Consider the following 21596-nt stretch of genomic DNA (forward strand, 5'->3'; position numbering starts at 1 on the left):
CTGCCAATGAGCCTGGGAAATTAGTGGGTGATGGCTCAAGTTATTGTGTTCCTGCCACCCATGTGGGAGACCTGGATGGAGTTCCAGTCTCCTGGCTTCTACCTGGCCCAGCCCCCAAAATTGTGGCCATTTAGGGAGTAAACCAACAAATGGAAGATCTCTCTCTCTTTTTTTTTTAAGATTTATTTATTGGCCGGCGCCGCGGCTCACTAGGCTAATCCTCCGCCTAGCGGCGCCGGCACACCGGGTTCTAGTCCCGGTTGGGGCGCCGGATTCTGTCCCGGTTGCCCCTCTTCTAGGCCAGCTCTCTGCTGTGGCCAGGGAGTGCAGTGGAGGATGGCCCAGGTGCTTGGGCCCTGCACCCCATGGGAGACCAGGAAAAGCACCTGGCTCCTGGCTCCTGCCATCGGATCAGCGCGGTGCGCCGGCCGCAGCGCGCTGGCCGCGGCGGCCATTGGAGGGTGAACCAACGGCAAAGGAAGACCTTTCTCTCTGTCTCTCTCTCTCACTGTCCACTCTGCCTGTAAAAAAAAAAAAAAAGATTTATTTATTTTTGTTTGAAAGGCAGAGGCAGAGAGAAAGAGAGAGAGAGAGAGAGGTTCCATCTACTGGTTCAATCCCCAGATGCTGCAATGGCCAGAGCTGTGCCAATCTGAAGCCAGGAGCCAGGAGCTTCTTCTGGGGCCCAAGCACTTGTGTCATCTTCTACTGTTTTCCCAGGCCATAGCAGAGAGCTGGATCGGAAGTGGAACAGCCAGGACTCGAACCGGCATCCATTTGGGTTGCCGGCACTGCAGGCAGTAGCTTTACCTGCTATGCCACAGCGATGGCCCCAAAGATCTCTTTCTCCCCCATCGTCCTTCTGCCTTTCAAATAAATACATACATAAATATATATATATAAAAAAAGATTTTGCGGGGCTGGTGTTGTGGCTTAGCAGGTTAAGCCTCTACCTGCAATGCTGGCATCCCATATGGGCGGTGGGTCAAGTCCTAGCTCCTCCACTTCCGATCCAGACCCCTGCTAATGTATCTGGAAAAGCAGCAGAAGATGGCTCAAGTGCTTGGGCCCCTTCACCCATGTGGGAGACCTGGAAGTAGCTCCATGCTCCTGGCTTCAGATCGGCACAGCTCTGGCCATTGTGGCCATTTGGGGAGTGAACCAGCAGATGAAAGCACTCTCTCTCTCCTTTCTTTCTATACCCCCTCCCCCCACCTCCACTCTGTCTTTGTAACTTTGGCTTAAAAAAAAAAAGAAAAACTTTCAAAAAAAGTTTTGCTACAACTGGCTACTATGTGCTCAACACTCCATTATCTCCAGCATTGTCCCCATTTTATAGATGATAAAACTGACACAAGAGAATATAAAGTTCTCAAGGTCACATATCCAGGAAGTAGCCATGCTGGTTAAACATAACACTTAAATAGAGTCCTTGATCCAGTAACTCCAACTCTGAGAATTCATAAATGCTTTGAAAAAGCTCTGCAGAGGCTCTTGGAGGAGCCAGAGTAAACAAGCAGAAGCAAGTCTGCCACCATCGGGTTCCTCTGTCAAACTCTCATCTCAGAGAGAAAACAGCTCACTAATTTATATTGGCACCTGTCAGTCCGCACAGAGCCTCTGATCACTCTGGAATGATCTGGATTCCTTGATAAACAAAGCTCAGCACCAGACCTTGGTGGTATTCCTGACCTGTCCAAGGCCAGGCTGTCCCGACATGAACTGCTTGATCCCCTCTAAGGCTGCTGCATTCCAGCTTCTCCCACTGCAACCGTGCAGTGATTTAGTAGAAGTGTGTTCCCAGCCTGCCTTCCTTTAAAACCTCCTACAAATGCATGTGTGAGGAGCCGGCGCTGTGGTGTAGCAGGTAAGGCCGCTGCCTGCGCTGCTGGCATCCCATATGGACACCAGTTCGAGTTCCGAATGCTCCAGCTCTCTGCTGTGACCTGGGAAAGCAGTGGAAGATGGCCCAAGTCCTTGGACCCCTGCACCCATGTGGGAAACCTGGAAGAAGCTCCAGATCCTGGCTTCAGATTGGCACAGTTCCAGCCACTGCAGCTAACTGGGGAGTGAACCAGCAGATGGAAGACCTCTCCCTTGGCCTCTCCTTCTCTCTGTGTGTAACACAGACTTTCAAATAAATAAATCTTAAAAAAGAAAAGCATGTATTATATCAGAGTAGATCTTGCTGGTTGCCAAAAGAAATGGGCATTTGGAAACCCAGGGACAGTGTTTTCCCTCTGAACCTACCCTATCCACAAGGGCAAGCAAGGACCTTCAACTGCATCACTCAGTACCCTCAGCTGACAGAAGGCAAACATGATTTTGAAATAACCGGGATTCTCAATTGTGTTCCTTTTTTATCTCAGCCCAAAATGCAAATGATAAATGAAGAATTAAGACAGGGTCAGGGCCAGCGCTATGGTACAGTAGGTTAATCCTCCGCCTGCAGCGCTGGCATCCCATGTGGGCACTGGTTCTAGTCCCAGCTGCTCCTCTTCCAATCCAGCTCTTTGCTGTGGCCTGAGAAAGCAGAAGATGGCCCAAGTCCTTGGGGCCCTGCACCCACATGGGAAACTGGGAAGAAGCTCCTGGCTCCTGGCTTTGGATTGGCGCAGCTCTAGCCTTTGTGGCCATTTGGGAAGTGAACCAACGGACAGATGATCTTTCTCTCTGTTTCTCCCTCTCACTGTCTGTAACTCTACCTCTCAAATAAATAAATAAATAAATAACACTTTAAAAAAAAGGTTCATCATGTACTTTCTCTTATTATAATTTACTACATGGGTGGCAGGGACCCAAGTACTTGGGCCATTCTCTGCTGGTTTCCCAGGCACATTAATAGAGAGCTGGGTCTGAATCAGGAATAGCTAGGACTCAAACCGGCACTCCAACATAGCCCTCTGTGCCTCAGCTGAATTATTACATCAGAATTATTGCAGGCTGGCTGCTGTTAGAGTCCTTCTCCCCATTTTAATCAGGGAATGCTCTCTTCTTTGCCTAGCTGTATAGTTGGGAAGAAGCACGTGGCCAAGAGGGAGAAACTGATGGGGGCAGGTGCTCCCTTCTTCACCAGCCAGACAGGACAGATATATCCCACCCATCAATGGCTAATGTCTCAGAATACCTCTACAGCCCACTCCTGACTCCTCCGATACATATAATGATAGCTAACATATATTACATGCTTACTACATGTAAGATACTGTGAGAATTGTTTGAAATATATCTTTCACTCTTCCAGATACCCTTTGAATTCCATACAGCAGCCGTGGGTAAGGCAGGACAAGGCGGTGGTAAGAGCTCGCGTTCTGGAGGCAGACTCTGGCCTTGAGTTCCAGTCCTGTTCTCCATTGGCTGTATGACTTTGGGCAAGTTACTTTACCCCTTTAGGACTCAGTTTTCTCATCTGTAAAACAGAGGAAAAAACCGTATAGCTGTGCCTTAAGATAAAGATGAGGACTGAACTAAATACCACATTAAGCCTTGACATGTGCACAGCTCTCAGGAAATTTTGGCCCTTGTTATCTCTAATTTACAGCTGAGGAAGCTGCAACTTAACAGATCAATACCTTACCCAGGATCTGAACCCAAATCTGACTCCAAAGTCTATGTTAGCTTCTATTTTGTCTCCCGTACAACAGCATTAAAGGCAAGAATCTTCATATTGACAGTAATTTACTTGATTTTATGTTGAAACTAGGATTGGATGCCCTTAGAATATTTATGAGATTAATCAACTTGGTTATTCTCAGCTTCTAAAATTTTTCTACAGATCATATGATCACTCAAATGATTCACCTACAGGAAATGTTCAGAGAAAAGCATTTTCTACACTGAGAAAATGTAGCAGCATACCTTTCACTACAAGGTCTGTGTGTTGACATTATATAAGATCTGTATAATGACATTCTCAGTTAAAAAACTGAGAACCGCAAGAGAAACCTCGTCCCTATTCTTACCACCGTGCCACAGCTGTTTTCATTTTTGCTCACTCATTTCCAGAGTCAGCCACTGGCAGATATGTTTCAGCAGAGTTGTGATCTCAGCGTGCACTGCAGTGTGCATCCTGTTTGGGTTGATTGTTCTGGCCCCATCCCGCTCTGCAGCCTCCTGGATGGCAGGGGAGACATTTCCCACGCTGCAGCCCAGGGTGGGGGGTTCTCAATCGGAGGGGTGATCCCCCGTGTTCCCAGTGGCTTCTTGGTGCAAGCTGAATTCACATCTATAGAGAGGAAGAGGGTGATGAGCAAGCAAAAGACAAAAAAGCTCTTCATCAGGATTCTTGAAATATGGGGAGAAGGTAGAGTAGAGACATTTGAGGGGACTTAGCAGCAGTAACACAATTAGGCCTCCTTCCCTCATTTCCCCATAGGTCACTGAGAAGCTGGCATGGGAGGATGTACCCCCCTCTAGGAGTGGCGACTGCCAGGTACAGAATCCTGAAAAACAAACCTCTGCCTGCCCAGAGGTCCTGAAGGATGGCAGAATAGGCCTTCTCCCATCATGCCACTTGGGCACAAGGATTATTTTGAGCTAAAGGCACGGAAAAACAGCAGATACAATTCTAATCTCCTTTTTTTCTTCCTGAAAACACAAGATTGAAAACTCCCATGTGAAAGATGTCCCCTCTGGACCAGGAAAAGAAACATTCTTTGACAGAAGTTACAGCCAATGGCATTCTATACACACAGACCCTGCTAAAATAATTCTTATTTTCTTTTTCCTCCAAAGAAAATTATTTTCCAATAATTGCAATTCTTTGTTCAACCTCCTACACAAGCATTCAGGGTGCTTTGTTTTTATTTGAGAGGCAGGAAAGACAGAGGCAGAGACAGACAGAGAGAACCCACCCATTGGCTCATACCTCAAATACCCAGAATGCCCAAATGGTCAGGGCTGGCAAGGCCATAGCCAGGAGCCAGGAACGCAATCCAAGTCTCCCATGTGGGTAGCACAAACTCAACTGCTCGAGCTATAACCTGTTGTCTCCCAGGGCCTGGATTAGCAGACCCTGAATTAGAAGTTGGAGCTGGGACTCAAACTCAGGCACTTTGAGGTGGGATGTGGGTTTCTTAACCACTAGACTAATTGCTCATTTCCAACATTCAGGCTTCGTCTTGAGGTCTTTATTGTTTTGTGGGAATTCTCATATATATGTAAGAATCTATGGGGCCAGTGCTGTGGCCTAGGGAAAGCCGTGCCTGCAGTGCCAGCAACCCATATGGGTGCTGGTTTGAGTTCCGGTTGTTCCACTTCTGATCCAGCTCTCTACGATGGCCTGGGAAAGCAGTAGAAGATGGCTCAAGTCCTTGAACCCCTGCACCAGTGTGGGAGACCCAAAAGAGGAGAGCCTGGCTCCTGGCTTCGGATCAGCGCAGCTCTGGCCATTTGGGGAGTGAACCAGCAGATGGAAGACCTCTCCCTCTCTGCAACTCTTTAAAATAAATACATAAATCTTTTTTTTAAAAGATTTATGTATTTATTTGAGAGTCAGAGTTACACAGAAAAAGGAGAGGCAGGGAAAGGCATGACACCTTTTTCTCATAGCTAAAAATGATTGCTAAATCCGGGATATAATAATTCCAGCAACCTAGAAAAGAAACTGAACAAGAAAGCAAACACGAGCTCCAGGGAACCGAGATCTGTGTGACAGGTGTGAGGGAGGGAGCGGGGCAAGGGAGTAAACACAGAAAGCCCCGCCTTACCCACAGTTCCAGCGGTCGCACTGGGGAACGGGAGTTCAGCCACCACTGAGGGGGGTGGCGGCTCCAAGCTAATTGAGAACGTTAACAAGGCACACTGCTCAAACTGCTCAAACCCAGGGCTGGCTCTCGCTTTGTTTCTTTTCTCCCTCTTCCTCCCCTGTTCATTGACAAAAATATTGAGTACCTCAGCCTTATTACATATAAAATAAAATTCACTCCCTCTCCCTCCATCTTCTTCTTTCCCAATTCCATTCCCCAGAGGCAATCCTTTTTTTTTTCTTGAGACTTATTTATTTATTTGAAAGGCAGGATTACAGAGAAGGAGAGGCAGAGAGAGAAAGAGGGAGGGTAATCCTCAAAAGCACTTTATTATGTACCTGAAAATAATTTTTTAGTATTTTCCTCCAGGGTATTAAAGTGTTTCTTCCGATAACCACCAGCTAGTGTTTCATTCTAAGTGATAAATTCCTATTGTTAAACAGGAAAGAGCTCTTTAATAAATCTGAGGTCAGAATGGCAGGCATAAAGGAAGTAGAATATCCTTCGTCGCCTGAGAAACTGAAACTAAAAAAATAAATAAATAAAAGGCAGTTTCGCTTTCAAAGGCGCCAAAATCTGGACACGTGTTCCCTGACTGGCTTCCCTGCAGTGCTTGTTCTTCTTTTGAAGGGTCCTACCCTCCTCAGACGCGCTGCCCGCCGCCCAACAGACGAGGTCTCTTCTTTGCAGCACCCAACCCTGTGGAATCACTGAATTCCCAAGGTAAGGACACTTTATCTGGAGAAGGCCTATTCAACACACAGGATGGTCTCAAATCAGAGCGACCACAGAACGCTAGCATGAAAACTCTCCTGTGACTACAGACTCTCCCAGATGTGGCTGCTTTCGGAGGTGTGGAGGGTTATCAGATCTCCGGGGAGCAGCCTGCAGAGCCGGCAGGGCTGGTGCCAGAGCCTTGGTGGTAAGGGGAGGCTGTGAAATTCTTTATCAGGTACCCAATTGGTTGATCTCTAGAGGTGATATCAGAAATGACCCCCTAAAATCTATTAAAAAAAATGTGGCCTCTTAAAGTTCCCCTGAAGCGCCATCTGGGGTGCCACAATTGCTACCGGAATTTGGGGTGCCATACGATATCACCATATGCTTATTAATAAATCCCCAATATTAATAAGCCCAAGAGGTTCTTGCCTAATATTTAGAGAATTCTAAATACCGGCACAGATAAACAAGGCAGTATGGTACATTTTAAGCTTTTATTTAGTGAGAAAGGTGCATAGAGAATGAGGGCTTTATCGAAGGGAGAGGTAAATCTGGGTTCATACCGAGCAGCAGGAGCCAGCCGCTTGGAGGAGCGTCTAGGCCAGGAAGCCTAGGGCAGGTGGCCCGAACACAGGTCTCCTCGGGCTGCGGCGCTCTCCGGGAGCTGCGTCTGTCAGACCCCCGCGGCAGGCGCAGAACCCCACTTCCCTAGTCCACTGTTCCCTTGTATGGCACGGTCTGGGAGCCAGCGGCAAAGCTGCGCGGGAGCCCGGCCGGGAGCCAGGCGCGCAGGCGCAGGCTCAGCGCGGAGGGCGGGAGCGCGGGAGTGTGCCAGCACGCCGGCGCAGGCGGGCTCGCGTGAGTACCTGACGGGTGTAATGTGTGTGAGTCGTGTGCGTGTGGCGTGTGTACAAGGGCTTACCTGAGGTGTGTGTATAGAGTGTGCAAGAGACGTGTGTCATAAGTGTGTGTATCTTGAGACTGATGCCTCTGTGCTTCCTCAAGATAATTCTCTGCAGCTATTATTCTTAAAAAATGCTTCCCGGGGCCAGCGCCACCTCTCACTGGGCGCCGCCTCTCACTAGGCTAATCCTCCGCCTGCCGTGCCAGCACCTGGGGGTTCTAGTCCCGGTCGGGGCACCGGGTTCTGTCCCGGTCACTCCTCTTCCAGGCCAGCTCTCTGCTGGGGCCCGGGAGTGCAGTGGAGGATGGCCCAAGTCCTTGGGCCCTGCACCCCATGGGAGACCAGGAGAAGCACCTGGCTCCTGGCTTCAGATCGGCCCAGCGCGCCGGCCATAGCAACCATTTGGGGGGTGAACCAACGGAAGACCTTTCTCTCTGTCTCTCTCACTAACTCTGCCTGTCCAAAAAAAAAAAAAAAAAGCTTCTCTGGAATACTTTGTTAATATTTTTGTATTTACTGAAGTAGTAGTGACTTTCTATTAGTTGTGCATATGGCATTTTGTGTAAGTTGTATATTTTATTAACAATTAATATATAAGTTAATGTGGCTTTTTGTGTGATAATCTTGTATTCTGGGATAACCTAACTTGTGCGTGTGTGTGTGCGCATATTTTAAAATTTTGTTATACCATTACCCCAAACTGACAACTGTTAGCTTTTTGCCATAGTATCTCAAGCCTTTCTTAAACTCAAAAAATAAAGTACTTAAGGTCAATTTGAAGTTCTCTTTGCCTTCCATTCTCATTTCCAGTTTTCTCCATTTCTTAGAGGCAACCAAGATCCTAAATTTACTTTATATCTTTAAGACTAATTTTTCTCACACAGAGACATTTTACATATACATATCCAGGAATAATATGATATCATTTGTCAGGTTGAAGGTTTAAGGTTTTGATATCGGCAGCCTCCGCTTCCACCATGATTTGTAATTTTTCCATCTTGCTTGAGAGCACCTCTTTCCTGGATCTAACGATTTTTTTGATCAGTTCAAGTGTTCCCTCTAGTGATACTTTACATATGACTTTTCTCTGCCTAGTTTTTGAAAAATTTTTAAGATTTATTTATTTATTGTTTGAGAGGTAGAGTTACAGACAGAGAGAGGAAGAGACAGAGAGAAAGGTCTTCAACCCGCTGGTTCTCGCTCCCCAGATGGCTGCAACGGCTGTAGCTGGGCCAATCTGAATCCAGGATCTTCTTGCAGTTCCCCCACAGGGTGCAGGGGCCCAAGCACTTGGGCCATCCTCCACTGCTTTCCCAGGCCATCAGCAGGGAGCTGGATCAGCAGTAGAGCAGCTGGATATAAACCAGTGCCCATATGGGACGCTGGTGCCTCAGGCAGAGGCTTAGCCTACTATGCCACAGCACTGGCACCATGAAATTTATTTTTGTAAGTTATTTTTTACTTGTTTATTTTTACTTATTTGAAAGGCAGAGAGACAGAGATCTTCCATCCGCTGGTTCACTCCCCCGAAGGCCCACAACAGCACAACAGCCAAGACTGAGTCAGGCGGAAGTCAGGAACCAGGAACTCCACCCTTATGCCCCATTATGAGTGGCAGAGTTGGTCCAAGTATTTGGGATCTTTCACTGCTTTCTTAGGAGCATTATCAGGGAACTAGTGTTGTGCTGTGGGATGCTGGGATGACAAATGGCGGCTTAGCTCAAAGCCTATAAATGTCCAGCGGAGGGGCCGGCGCTGTGGTGTAGTGGGTAAAGTCGCCGCCTGGAGTGCCGGCATCCCATATGGGCGCCAGTTCGTTTCTCGGCTGCTCCACTTCCGATCCGGCTCTCTGCTATGGCCTGGGAGGGCAGTGGAGGATGCCAGGTCCTTGGGCCCTGCACCCACATGGGAGACTTAGGAGGAGGCTCCTGGCTCCTGGCTTTGGATCGGCAGAGCTCCGGCCATCTGGGGAGTGGGCCAGTGGATGGAAGAGCTCTCTCTCTCTCTGTCTCTCTGCCTCTGCCTCTCTGTAACTCTTTTAAATAAACAAATAAAATCTTGGAACAACAAAATAGTCCAGGGGAGGGGCCAACGTGGTCCTGTGGGTTGAGCTGCTGCCTGCAACACCAGTATCCCAAATGGTGCCAGTTTAAGTTCTGGCTGCTCCACTTCCAATCCTGCTCTCTGTTAGTGTGCCTGGGGAGGCAGCCAAAAATGGACCCCTGCCACCCAAGTGGAAGACCTAGATGGAGTTCTTGGCTCCCAGTTTATGGCTGGCACAGCCCTGGTGGTTGTGAGAATTTGGGGAGTGAACCAGCAGATGCAAGATCTTTATGTGTCTCTTGCTATGCTGCCTGGGGAGTTCACATGTCATATCAGAATACCGGGGTTCGAGTCCTGGCTGTGCTTCCCAATCTAGCTTCCTGTTGATGTGCAACCTTGGAGGCAGCAGGTGATGGCTCAAGTACTCAGGTCCCTGTCACCCATATGGAAGACCCATATGGAGTTCTTGGCTCCTGGCTTCTGGCTGGCACAGCCCTGGTTGTTGTGAGAATTTGGGGAGTGAACAAGCAGATGGGAGATTGTTATGTGTCTTTCTTGCTATCTGTCTCTCTTTCAAATAAAATTAACTAGTTTTTAAAAATCCTTGACTTTCCACTGTTGAAAGCAGTTTTTCTTTTCTAACTCTCTTGCCTTCTCTTGCACCATTTCTCTTCTCACCGCCATTCCCTATCAAGCTTAAATTCTGGGCAGATTGAACACTCTCTTTCCTTTATTACACTATTTTCTTCGTTGATTTCAGGTTTCCCCACACATTGTTGTAATGCTTTAAGTCCTTCTCATAACCTCTGACTCCTTTTCATTGCCAAGTTGAATCTTGGCTTAAATGCACTTCCCTCCAGAAAACCTTCCCTCTTCATATCGGGTTGATTGTTGATATTAGACGCTTTCCCTTTCAGGCTGCTCACCACACTTTATTGCAATTATCTATTCAATCACATTTCTTTTCCCTCTGTAAGCTCTGGGAGATAAGGGTTGTTATGCCCATCCTTGAACTGAATGTCCAGTCCCCATGGGAGAACTTGATAAATGTATTTTTAAATTTTATTATTACTTATTTGAGAGACAGAGACAGAATTCTCTCATCTACTGGTTCACCTCCTAGGGCTGGACCAGACCAAACCAGGAACCAGGAACTCAATCTGGGTTTCCCCGGTGGGTGGCAGGGATCCAAATACTTTTGAGCCGTTACTTGCTGCCTCCCAGGTGCACATCAACAGGAAGCTGAGCATCAGAGGGGAACTGGGACTCAAACACAGGATCTCTGATACGGGATGCAGGGTCCCAAGTGATGGCTTAATTGCTGTATCACATAGTCACCCCTCAGTAAATATGTTTTAATAAACTGACGAATGTATTTTGTGTACCAGGCAATCTATGTAATCATCAAAGTGAGATATATGTTCTAATGGTTTCGCTTGCAGAATGAACATGCAGGAACATAATTCATCTTTGGTGATAGAATTATCCTACTCAGACTTGGTCATCGATGTAGGAGTAGTGACTCTTGGTGAAGACAACAGAAAAAAGATGCAGAAAACTCAGAAGAACGAAGAGAGGGAGAAAGTCGCACAGGCTGCATGCGCGTTATTAAACTCAGGAGGAGGAGTGATCCGCTTAGAAATGGCCAACAAGGATGACCATCCTGTGGAGCCGGGACTGGATTTGGAAGCGTCTTGGAGAGAACTTATTCAGTCTTCAGATTTGCATACTTTCTTTGAGACCAAGCAACAAGGGAGGTGCTTTTACATTTTTGTAAAATCATGGAGCAGGGAGCCTTTCCCTGAAGACAGCTCCACAAAGCCCCGCATTTGCAGCTCGAGTTCTTTTCTGTACTGTAGATCTGGCACCTCTGCGCTTCTCATGAATTCAACAGAAGCCTTCAAGTTCCTGAAGACCAAGAAAAGAGCTGCGGAACGTCGGCCGGTTAACGAAGGAGCTCCACCCCGTAAAATTCTCACAGCTGTATGTCACAACATCTCTGAATCTGATCTTGCTTTTCATATATTCCAAAGAGACAGGCTTGAACATGGTGAAATCCTGCATCTTCCTGAGTCCCATTTGGTAGAGTTCAAACAATTCAGTACAAAAAACATCGAAAAATATGTGAAAGAAACTATTCCAAAGTACATCTCTGCATTTGCAAATGGTGAGGGAGGCTATCTTTTCCTTGGAGTGGAAGATAAAACTAAGAAAGTCCTGGGGTGTGTAAAGGAAAATGTTAATCGTGACTCTTTAGAAAGAGTCATAGCCACAGCAATCTCCAAGTTGCCCATTTTCCATTTCTGCTCTTCCAAAGCCCACGTGGGCTATGAGACAAAAATCCAAGATGTGTTTCTCGAGGGAGAGTTGTACAGTTACTTCTGTGTGATCAGAGTGAAGCCATTCTGCTGTGCAGTGTTTGCAGAAGCTCCCATTTCTTGGATGGTGAAGGAGAAGCAGGTGTGCAAGCTGACAACCGAGGAGTGGGTGGAGATGACAATGGACCCAGACCCATTAGCAAGTAAGAAGGAGCAAACTCCTCCCTCCCTGTCCTTCATCCCATAACTGAGTTCTTCATACCTTCTGAAATTCGCTTCCTCTAATCTCCAGGGTTTTCTTTTCTTTTCTTTTTCTTTTTTTATTTTTGACAGGCAGAGTGGACAGTGAGAAAGAGAGAGACAGAGAGAAAGGTCTTCCTTTTGCTGTTGGTTCACCCTCCAATGGCCGCCGTGGCCGGTGCGCTGCGGCCAGCACAGCACACTGATCCGAAGGCAGGAGCCAGGTGCTTTTCCTGGTCTCCCATGTGGGTGCAGGGCCCAAGGACTTGGGCCATCCTCCACTGCACTCCTGGGCCATAGCGAGAGAGCTGGCCTGGAAGAGGGGCAACCAGGACAGAATCTGGCACCCCGACCGGGACTAGAACCCGGTGTGCCGGCGCTGCAAGGCAGAGGATTAGCCTATTGAGCCACGGTGCTGGCCCCAGGGTTTTCATATATTAGAAAGTTTTGCTGGTGGAGAAAAAGCCAACAATGTATATTTTTTAAAGATTTATTTATTTATTTACTTGAAAGTCAGAGTTACACAGAGAGAAGAGAGACAAAGAGAGAGAGAGAGAGGTCTTCCATCCACTGGTTCACTCCCCAGTTGGCCGCAATGGCCGGAGCTGTGCCAATCCGAAGCCAGGAGCCAGGAGCTTCTTCTGGGTCTCCCATGCAGGTGCAGAGGCCCAAGGACTTGGGCCATCTTCTACTGCTTTCCCAGGCCACATCAGAGAACTGGATCAGAAGTGAAGCAGCTGGGACCCTAACTGGTGCCCATCTGGGATGCCAGCACTGCAGGCAGCAGCCCTACCCACTATGCCACAGTGCTGGCCCCAACAATATGTTTTGCAAATGGTGATTTCCCTCAAAAGAAGTAAAAAAAAAACTTGGAAATGGATTCCTGATTTAACTATGTATTATTTATAATTCTTTCATTGGAATTTGCTAGAACTTCATAATAGCTGTTACGCTGTACCTTGGTTTAGTGTGAGACCATCTCCAGGGGACTAGAGCCAGTGTTGGGTGAGGTTAGCTTTGGTTGAGGTTATGAAGGTGCAGGATCTAAAACACACAATGATTATAATTTTAAGAGAGTCTTTGCTTTATATTAATGCAAGCAAAGAGCTATTCTGATATAGAAGAGAGAGTATTATCCTGAATGGGGGAAAACATGATTCAAGATTCAAAAGCAGGGGCAGGCATTGCGGTGCAGCAGGTTAAGCTGCCAGCCGTCTACATTCCACATCTGAGTACTGGAGTCCTGGCTCCTCTGCTTCCAGTTGAGCTTCCTGGGAGGCGCCGATGATGGCTCAAGTTCTTGGGTCACAGTCACCCACATGGAGTTCCTGGCTCCTGACTTCAGGCTAGTCCAGCCCTGGCAGCAGCAGGCCTTTGAGAGTGAACCATTAGATGGAAAATCTGTCTCTCTTGTTTTTTTCTCTCCTTCCCTCTTCTTTGTTGCTCTTTCAAATAAAAAAAATTTTTTTTAATTCAAAAGCAGTGTTCTTTAAAGATGGAGCTTTGACAATCCTGCCAAGGAGTCAAGAACAGGTGAAGTAGTTGACTTCGTTATCTGAATTGCATTGTGTTAAATGAAATTTAGACACTGCTTTGAAGGTCTACTCCAGTGGTGAGGAATGAAATCATACAGGGTAAGACTTTTATTTTTTTTCCAGAGCTGACCGAAGATTTTGAATCCCAGCTGAGTCTGTCCAGTGGGCCTCCACTTTGTAAACCAGTATATTCCAGCAAAGGTCTGGAACACAAAGAAGATCTCCAACAACATTTATTTCCAGGTACTGACTGCCAATTTTTACATAGGAGAAAGGGAGATCATGTAATACATTCGATTCAAAACAAATCCATGAAAGACTACAATGCTGTAAATCCAGATATATAAAAGTGACAGGGCTGCAAAGCACTTGGGGATGAGTTTCAGGTGCCCTTAAAAAATCATCTAGCTTAACAACCCAGTGAGGGGTTGTTAAGTATGCAGATGTCTAGGCCCCCACTAAGACCTTATAAAGACATCATTGCCAAGGATGAATCCTGGGCTTGTGCATCTCAGCAGGCTTCCCAGATGGTCCTGATGTCCTGCTGGGTTTGGAAACCACTGATGGAGTCTAACTGTAGGCAAAGCACGAAGTGACCAGATGGGGGCACGGTGGACTGGTCAGCTGTTCAGGGTGGAGGGATTTTACCTGTACAGGAACGAACACATGCTCACCTGGTAGAACATGAAAACATAGAGTAAACCATGAATAACTTCTCTTGGAAGAGGTTAGAGATGAGTCAGCAGTGTACCAAGGGTAGCAGACAACAGTAATTCAAGACCTTAGACAATGTTTGGCAACCCTTCTCCCCTCTACCCAAACATTTTTTTTAGCCAGGTTTTGTATGGGAGTTCCTACTTGAAAATGGAAATCTAGATTTCTAGAGGAGGGAAATATTTAACCTCACACAATGAGCACATGAAATATGAGACCTGACAGTAGAATATGGTATGCATGTGTCTTCTGTATGTCTAAACATTTATCAACAGTCAAGTAACTAATATTTGGGCCTGGCTTATACCCATTTTCAGAGAGTTTCTTTTTTTTTAAGATTTATTTCTTTATTTGAAAGTCAGAGTCACACTGAGAGAGAAGGAGAGGCAGAGAGAGAGAGAGAGAGGGAGGGAGAGAGAGAGGTCTTCCATCCGCCGGTTCATTCCCCAATCGGCAGCAATGGCTGGAGCTGCACCGATCCGAAGTCAGGAGCCAGGAGGCTCTTCCAGGTCTCCCACATGGGTGCAGGGGCCCAAAGACTTGGGCCATCTTCTACTGCTTTCCCAGGCCATAGCAGAGAGCTGGATCGGAAGTGGAGCAGCCAGGACTCGAACCGGCATCCATATGGGATGCCAGCACTGCAGATGACGGCTTTACCCACTATGCCACAGTGCTGGCACCTAGAGAGTTTCTTTACTTACTCAAGATCTTTGCAGTCATTAGCTTATAAGAAGGCGTTTTAAATGTTCCATAATAAGACTCTGAGACAGAAGTGCAATTAAATACATGGTTCTCAATTTCTTAAGCTAAAAAAATTCTCATTTTAGTTGGCACATTCTACTTTCCATGAGATAGTAGAGGGGCGACATCACTCAGTTTTCCAGATTTGTTAGGGTATGGCTTAAACAGATACACCAGAAGGAATTATTTTATTATGGGGGCCTTACTCTCCCTTATAAATAGAATATGATTTGTACAAAATAAGAATGATATTTAAAAAAGTTTGTCTTAATTTTTCCATGTCTAGTGCCACTAGGACACCTGCAGTACACTCCTGAATCCCTCTGGAAGGAGCTGTGCTCAGAGCATGAGGGGCTGGAGGAGTTACTGAGTAAGGAGATGCGTCCTTTCTCCCGAGGAATTCTGATCCTTTCCAGAAGCTGGGCAGTGGACCTGAACTTGCCTGCCAAGCAGGGCGTCATCTGCGAAGCTCTGCTGATAGCAGAGCACAGCCCCCCCATCCTCCACACCATTCTCAGGGAGCAGGATGTGGACGGGCAGCGCTATTGCACTAACACTGCCTTGACTTTGAAGCAGAAGCTGGTGAATATGGGGGGCTATACAAAGAAGGTGTGCGTCAAGACCAGGGTCCTCTGCCTGAGTACCAAGACCCATGTCGAGCCCCTGCAGGGGTCAGCCTTTCCGATAGACTACCCCTTGTCCTACAGCTTTGCAAACACCCTACACATGGACGCTTTTCTGCAGTCGCTTGCGGTGGTCCTGCTGGGCTTCAGATCTTTCCTAAGTGACCAGCTCGGCTGTGAGATTCTAAATCTGCTCACGTTACAACAGTATGAGATATTCTCGAAAAACCTGTGCAAGAGCAGAGAATTGTTTGTGCATGGCTTACCTGGCTCAGGGAAGACGATCATGGCCGTGAAGATCATGGAGAAGATCAGGAATATGTTTCACTGTGAGGCAAACAGAATTCTCTATATTTGTGAAAACAAGCCTCTACAGGACTTTATCAGGTAAGGGGCTGGATCGTAAGTCTGTGTGTGTTATTTAATTTGGGCTTAATTTTTTTCTGCTAAGTCACCTTGTTCCTTGGGAATCAGATGGTAACAGGATCTGTGACAAAGGTACCGTGTTCAGGGGATCAGGGTGGAGTAATTTTATCCTTTTATTTAGGGAAAACCTGAGTGTGTCATTTTAATTTCTTTGAGACAGACACACACACAGAGAAAGAGAGAGAGAGAGAGAGAGAGAGAGAGAGAGAGAGAGAGAGAGAGAACCCGTCCTCTGATTCTCTTCCCAGATGCCTGAGGAGCTGAGAATTCAATCCAGGTCTCCCATGTGGGTGTCAGGTGATCCAGTTACCTGAGCCACCGCCTGCTGCCTCCCAGAGTCTCCATTGCTGGGAAGCTACAATTGGGAGCCAGAAGTGAGAATCAAATCCAGGCACACCCATATGAGGCACAAGCATCTTAACCAGTGTCTTAACTTCCAGGCCAAACACCTGACCCTGTCATTTGAATTTTTACAGTAAGAAAAATATCTGCCAAGCAGCGACCCGGAAAGCCTTCATGAAAGAGGACTTTGAAAATATTCAACACATTATCATTGATGAAGCTCAGAACTTCCGCACCGAAAACGGGGACTGGTATAACAAGGCAAAAGCCATCACTCAGCGAGAAAAGGATCACCCAGGAATTCTCTGGATCTTTCTGGACTACTTCCAGACCAGCCACTTGGACTGCAGTGGCCTTCCCCTTCTCTCGGCCCAGTATCCAAGAGAAGAACTCACTAGAGTAGTGCGCAATGCCGATAAAATAGCCTACTACCTGCGAGACAAACTGCACGAGATCAGAAGAAAGCCCCCACCCAACATCCCCTCAATGTCCCTAGAGATGCTTCCTGAAGTGGAATGGGTTCGAGGTGTTCAGGGAACCTTGAAAATTAAGAAAGACTTGACTCGGGATCAAGTAGTAACGTATGTGACAGATACCTGTCGGGGTCTCTTTGAAAGGGGCTACTCTCCCAGAGATGTTGCTGTGCTTGTCAGCACCCAAAGTGAAGTGGAGTATTATGAGTATGAGCTCTTGAGAGCAATGAGGAAGAAAAGGATTGTGCAGCTCAGCAATGCGTATGACATCTTGGGTGACCACATTGTGCTGGACAGCGTGCGGAGGTTCTCAGGCCTGGAAAGGAATGTCGTGTTTGGGATCCATCCAAAGACAGCTGACCCAGCCATCTTACCCAATTTGCTGGCCTGTCTGGCTTCCAGGGCAAAACAGCAGCTCTATATTCTCTGGCTTGGTGACTGTTAGGAAGAATCACAGTGAAAATGAGAGACGATTGCTATGGAAACGTTGGTGGGTGATAGTCTGTTTGGTACTGGCTAGAACTTTTTGATTCACAAGTCAGCTAGAGGTTCGGGCAGAGTTGACATGTGGAATTTGGAACTGCCTCCCTCTGACCCACTCTGTTCAGGGATACCCCTTCTGGTTCTTTCCGGCAGCTATGGTTATGCTGAATTCTGTCCCCAGTTCTCCCAGCCAGAAAGATAGCGGTTTCCTGTAGGCACTTTATGCATCTTGCACAATGCAGACCTGTGTCCAACACTCTGGGAAAAGCCATAAAAACTCCTCCTGTGGCCTTTCTTCCAAGTCTTTCTTTTTTCAGTGATTTCATGCAGTTTGTCTTCTGAAATGTTCCAGAGTTTTCCATTGTTATCTGCAGAAGAATGATCTGTCAGCCGGCGCCACGGCTCACTAGGCTCATCCTCTGTCTGCGGCGCCGGCACACCGGGTTCTAGTCCCTGTCGGGGCGCCAGATTCTGTCCCGGTTGCCCCTCTTCCAGGCCAGCTCTCTGCTGTGGCCAGGGAGTGCAGTGGAGGATGGCCCAAGTGCTTGGGCCCTGCACCCACATGGGAGACCAGGAGAAGCACCTGGCTCCTGGCTTCAAATCAGCATGGTGTGCCGCGCCATTCAGGGGTGAACCAACAGAAAAGGAATAGCTTTCTCTCTGTCTCTCTCTCACTGTCCACTCTGCCTGTCAAAAAAAAAAAAAAGAAGAAGAAGAAGAAGAAGAAGAAGAAGAAGAAGAGTGATCTGTTCAGAGCTTATTTGACCATACCAGAAGCAGAACTTGATTCCTGAATTTCCTTTGCTGCATGGATTCAGGTCTTGGGAGATTCCCAAGATAATTCAGTTGCTGACAGAGTTAATTTTAATTTTTTTGGCAGAACAAAGAACACTGCTATTTTTTTTTTAATCCTTTAAAATTTTCATTGCCAATGTTTGTTCTCTGAGTGGCACACACAAAGCATTAATTGTGATAGTAAACATTAACTGTCACTTTATAGAGAAATTACAGGCCAAGAGAAAACAAAGATTAAACCCAATTTCTCTGGCTTTCCATGGGAGATAGTTGTAGAGACTAAAATCTGGTTTTAATAAAGGTGTTTGAGCTCTCATATAAACAGAACCATGAAAGATATAGTCTTTAAAAATCAGTGTGTTTGAAACACAACTTCTCAGCTTACTTCCACTTGTTTCTCTGTAACACAAAAACCTAGGTTTTAATCATTCTTGAACTGTAATTTTTCCCTCTTTGCTTTCATAGTTGGTGAACCGTTGTTAGAGACTGAATGTGTCGTCCCCACCCCCATAGTCATACACTGAAGCCCTATTATCTTGGCCCTGTAAGAGGGTAAATAAGAGTTAAATGAGGCCGGCACCGCGGCTCACTAGGCTAATCCTCCGCCTTGTGGCACCGGCACACCAGGTTCTAGTCCCAGTCGGGGCGCCGGATTCTGTCCCGGTTGCCCCTCTTCCAGTCCAGCTCTCTGCTATGGCCCGGGAGTGCAGTGGAGGATGGCCCAAGTGCTTGGGCCCTGCACCCCATGGGAGACCAGGATAAGTACCTGGCTCCTGCTATCAGATCAGCGCGGTGCGCTGGCCGCAGCAGCCATTGGAGGGTGAACCAACGGCAAAGGAAGACCTTTCTCTCTGTCTCTCTCTCTCTCTCACTGTCCACTCTGCCTGTCAAAAAAAAAAAAAAAAAAATTAAATGAAGTCCTAAGGGTGCGGGCCATGATCTGATAGGGCTGGTGTCCCTGTAAGATGAGAGCCAGAGGGCTTGCTCCTTCTGCCCTTGTGCACGCAAATGAGAGACCATGTGAGCCCCACAAGCCAAGAGAAGAGGCCTCATGATGAACCCCACCCTGCTGACACCTGGGTCTGGGAACCAGCAGAACTATGGGAAATACACTTCTGTTGGTTAAACTACCCAGTCTGGTATTCTGTTATTGAAGCCCATGAAGACTAATGCACCTGTACACTCCTAACTAAAAACAACACAAACGCATTGTTTGCTTTTCAGCTTATACAAAACACTACTAATCTAAATGCTAATAGTAATCTATTTGAGTAACTAATAGGAATTAAAACTTTGACATGGGTTATACTCCATGTATTAGTGGATCCTATTCTGTAATTACCTATTCTGTTATCCTATTCTGTAATTACCACCACCCCCACACTGTAAGTTTTTGGAGTTCTCTGCATGCTTTTTAGTATCTGTTTACTCATGGCATTCTAGCACTTAGCCGTCAAGTTCAGCAAAATATGACCTGTAAGCAAGATTAGAAGGCAGATGTTCCTTTTTCCTTTCTGAGGATGTTAAATCAGATACAACTGGCATCAAAAAGCTATCTTTATAAATGTGGTCTGAAAGCACCTGAGACTCCATCCCGGGAAGGCACCCCACCCCTCACCATGAGACTCTGGTCTGAAACTATGATCTAAAATAGTCAGACAATAGCAGTCCACTTCATCACACTGGCAAAGCATAGAAACCCCTTAGCATAATCTCTCAAGCTTGAAGGGGATAGGCTGCACCTGGGTTAATGATAAAAATGTAATTTGTCTATGTCCTACTTATGATTTAAGCCAATACCTGGATTAATATCAAGATTATAATTGAAATTGTTAAGATTGTAACTGATTGTCAAGATTATAATTAATACTAGTTTCTTGGCCAGCGCCGCAGCTCACTAGGCTAATCCTCCGCCTTGCGGCGCCGGCACACCGGGTTCTAGTCCCGGTCGGGGTGCCGGATTCTGTCCCAGTTGGCCCTCTTCCAGGCCAGCTCTCTGCCGTGGCCAGGGAGTGCAGTGGAGGATGGCCCAAGTACTTGGGCCCTGCACCCCATGGGAGACCAGGAGAAACACCTGGCTCCTGCCTTCACATCAGCGCGGTGTGCCGGCCGCAGCGCGCCGGCCGCGGCGGCCATTGGAGGGTGAACCAACGGCAAAGGAAGACCTTTCTCTCTGTCTCTCTCTCTCACTGTCCACTCTGCCTGTCAAAAAAAAAATAATAATAATAATTAATACTAGTTTCTCATAGGTTTTAGGTCAGCTTGACCCCAGTCACCATGTATTCCCCCTGATCCTAGCAACCGTGTATTCCCCTCCCAATTTTGTGGTTTTTGCCTTTATAAACCCTGCTCTTTGGGCCATGGGGTCGAGAGTTCTTTGGGAAATGAGCCCACTCTCGGCCGCCAGCAATAAAGGACTCCGAAATTATCATTGTGTGGCGCTCTTCTGTCAGCACTCACTCAGGCACAACACTTTAATTCTGATTGGTTGTATCATTATGCTTTATCATCCTAGTAATGATAGGATAATATCATTAAAACAATGTGATATCTTTAAATTGTACTCATAACTTTTTAAAGATGTATTTATTTATTTGAAAGGCAGGGTATTAGAGAGAGAACAATCATCCATGTGCTGGTTCACTTCCCAAATGGCCACAATAACTGGGCCACAGGCTGAAGCCAGGAGCCAGGAACTCCATCCAGATCTCCCACATGGATGGCAGTGCCCAGGCGCTTGGGCCTCTTCCACTGCTCACCAGGTACATTAGCAGGAAGCTATTGAAGCAGAGCAGCTGACATGCAAACCAGCACTCAGACATGGGATGCCAGCATCGCTAACGGCTGCTTAACCTGCCGCACCACAACCCCGGCTCTGAGTTTTGGTTTAGACCAGGAAGGATGACTGATGTTTCCTTCTTTTTCCATATGACTAAGGAAAGGTTTAGTTACATATCTGCTGCATTTCCATGTGAAATAAAATATTGAAAGTTTGTGTCATTAAACGGGAAAAAAAGAGACACAGAATTGGTGATTAAATTGGGGAAAGGGAAATACTAAGGCCAATGACATGATAGGGCCACATGCGAGGCAGCAAAAGGCTAAGAAGATGAATCTTCAGCTTCCTTCTGGGGTGCCTGCTTAGCTCTGCAACCTCTGGCTCCAGCTGTCTGGGGCCCATTTCACTGAAGACCTGAAAATCCACACAGCCATTGTGAAATAAGACAAAACGCTTTTAAATTTTAAATGAACTTAGAATAGTTTTATACTTAAAGAAGAACTGCATATAAAAAATTCCTGTAGAAAGTCCCTGACTCAGCTTCTTCTTTGTTAAAAAAAAAATTTTTATAGGGGGCTGGTGCTGTGGTGAAGCCGCTGCCTGCAGTGCCAGCCTCCCATATGGGCTCCGGTTCAAGTCCTGGCTGCTCTGCTTCCACTCCAGCTCTCTGCTATGGCCTAGGAAAGCAGCACAAGATGGCCCAAGTCCTTGGG

The 21596-nt window shown here is 46.8% G+C and overlaps 1 protein-coding gene and 1 long non-coding RNA gene across 3 annotated transcripts; one reads left to right on the forward strand and one right to left on the reverse strand.

The window, feature by feature from the left end:
- Positions 1–3667: 3667 nt before the first annotated feature.
- Positions 3668–7272, reverse strand: LOC127484369 (uncharacterized). The gene is made up of 2 exons (XR_007911278.2): positions 7031–7272; positions 3668–4225 (listed from the first exon to the last, which is right to left on the reverse strand). It is a non-coding gene; the product is annotated as an uncharacterized lncRNA (long non-coding RNA).
- LOC100357938 (schlafen family member 13) lies at positions 5998–20537 on the forward strand. Of its 2 annotated transcripts, none has more exons than XM_008271127.4 (5): positions 5998–6470; positions 10857–11935; positions 13631–13750; positions 15249–15972; positions 16488–20537. In XM_008271127.4, exons 2-5 carry the CDS (start codon positions 10858–10860, stop codon positions 17269–17271), a joined length of 2706 nt encoding a protein of 901 aa, XP_008269349.3. In that variant the 5' UTR covers positions 5998–6470; position 10857; the 3' UTR covers positions 17272–20537. The 2 variants fall into 2 exon arrangements, with proteins under 2 accessions (XP_008269349.3, XP_002719554.4); XM_002719508.5 differs by lacking the exon at positions 5998–6470 and adding an exon at positions 7236–7325.
- Positions 20538–21596: the final 1059 nt, after the last annotated feature.

The sequence above is a fragment of the Oryctolagus cuniculus genome, chromosome 17, assembly GCF_964237555.1.
Source record: "Oryctolagus cuniculus chromosome 17, mOryCun1.1, whole genome shotgun sequence".
Taxonomy (NCBI): Eukaryota; Metazoa; Chordata; class Mammalia; order Lagomorpha; family Leporidae; genus Oryctolagus; species Oryctolagus cuniculus.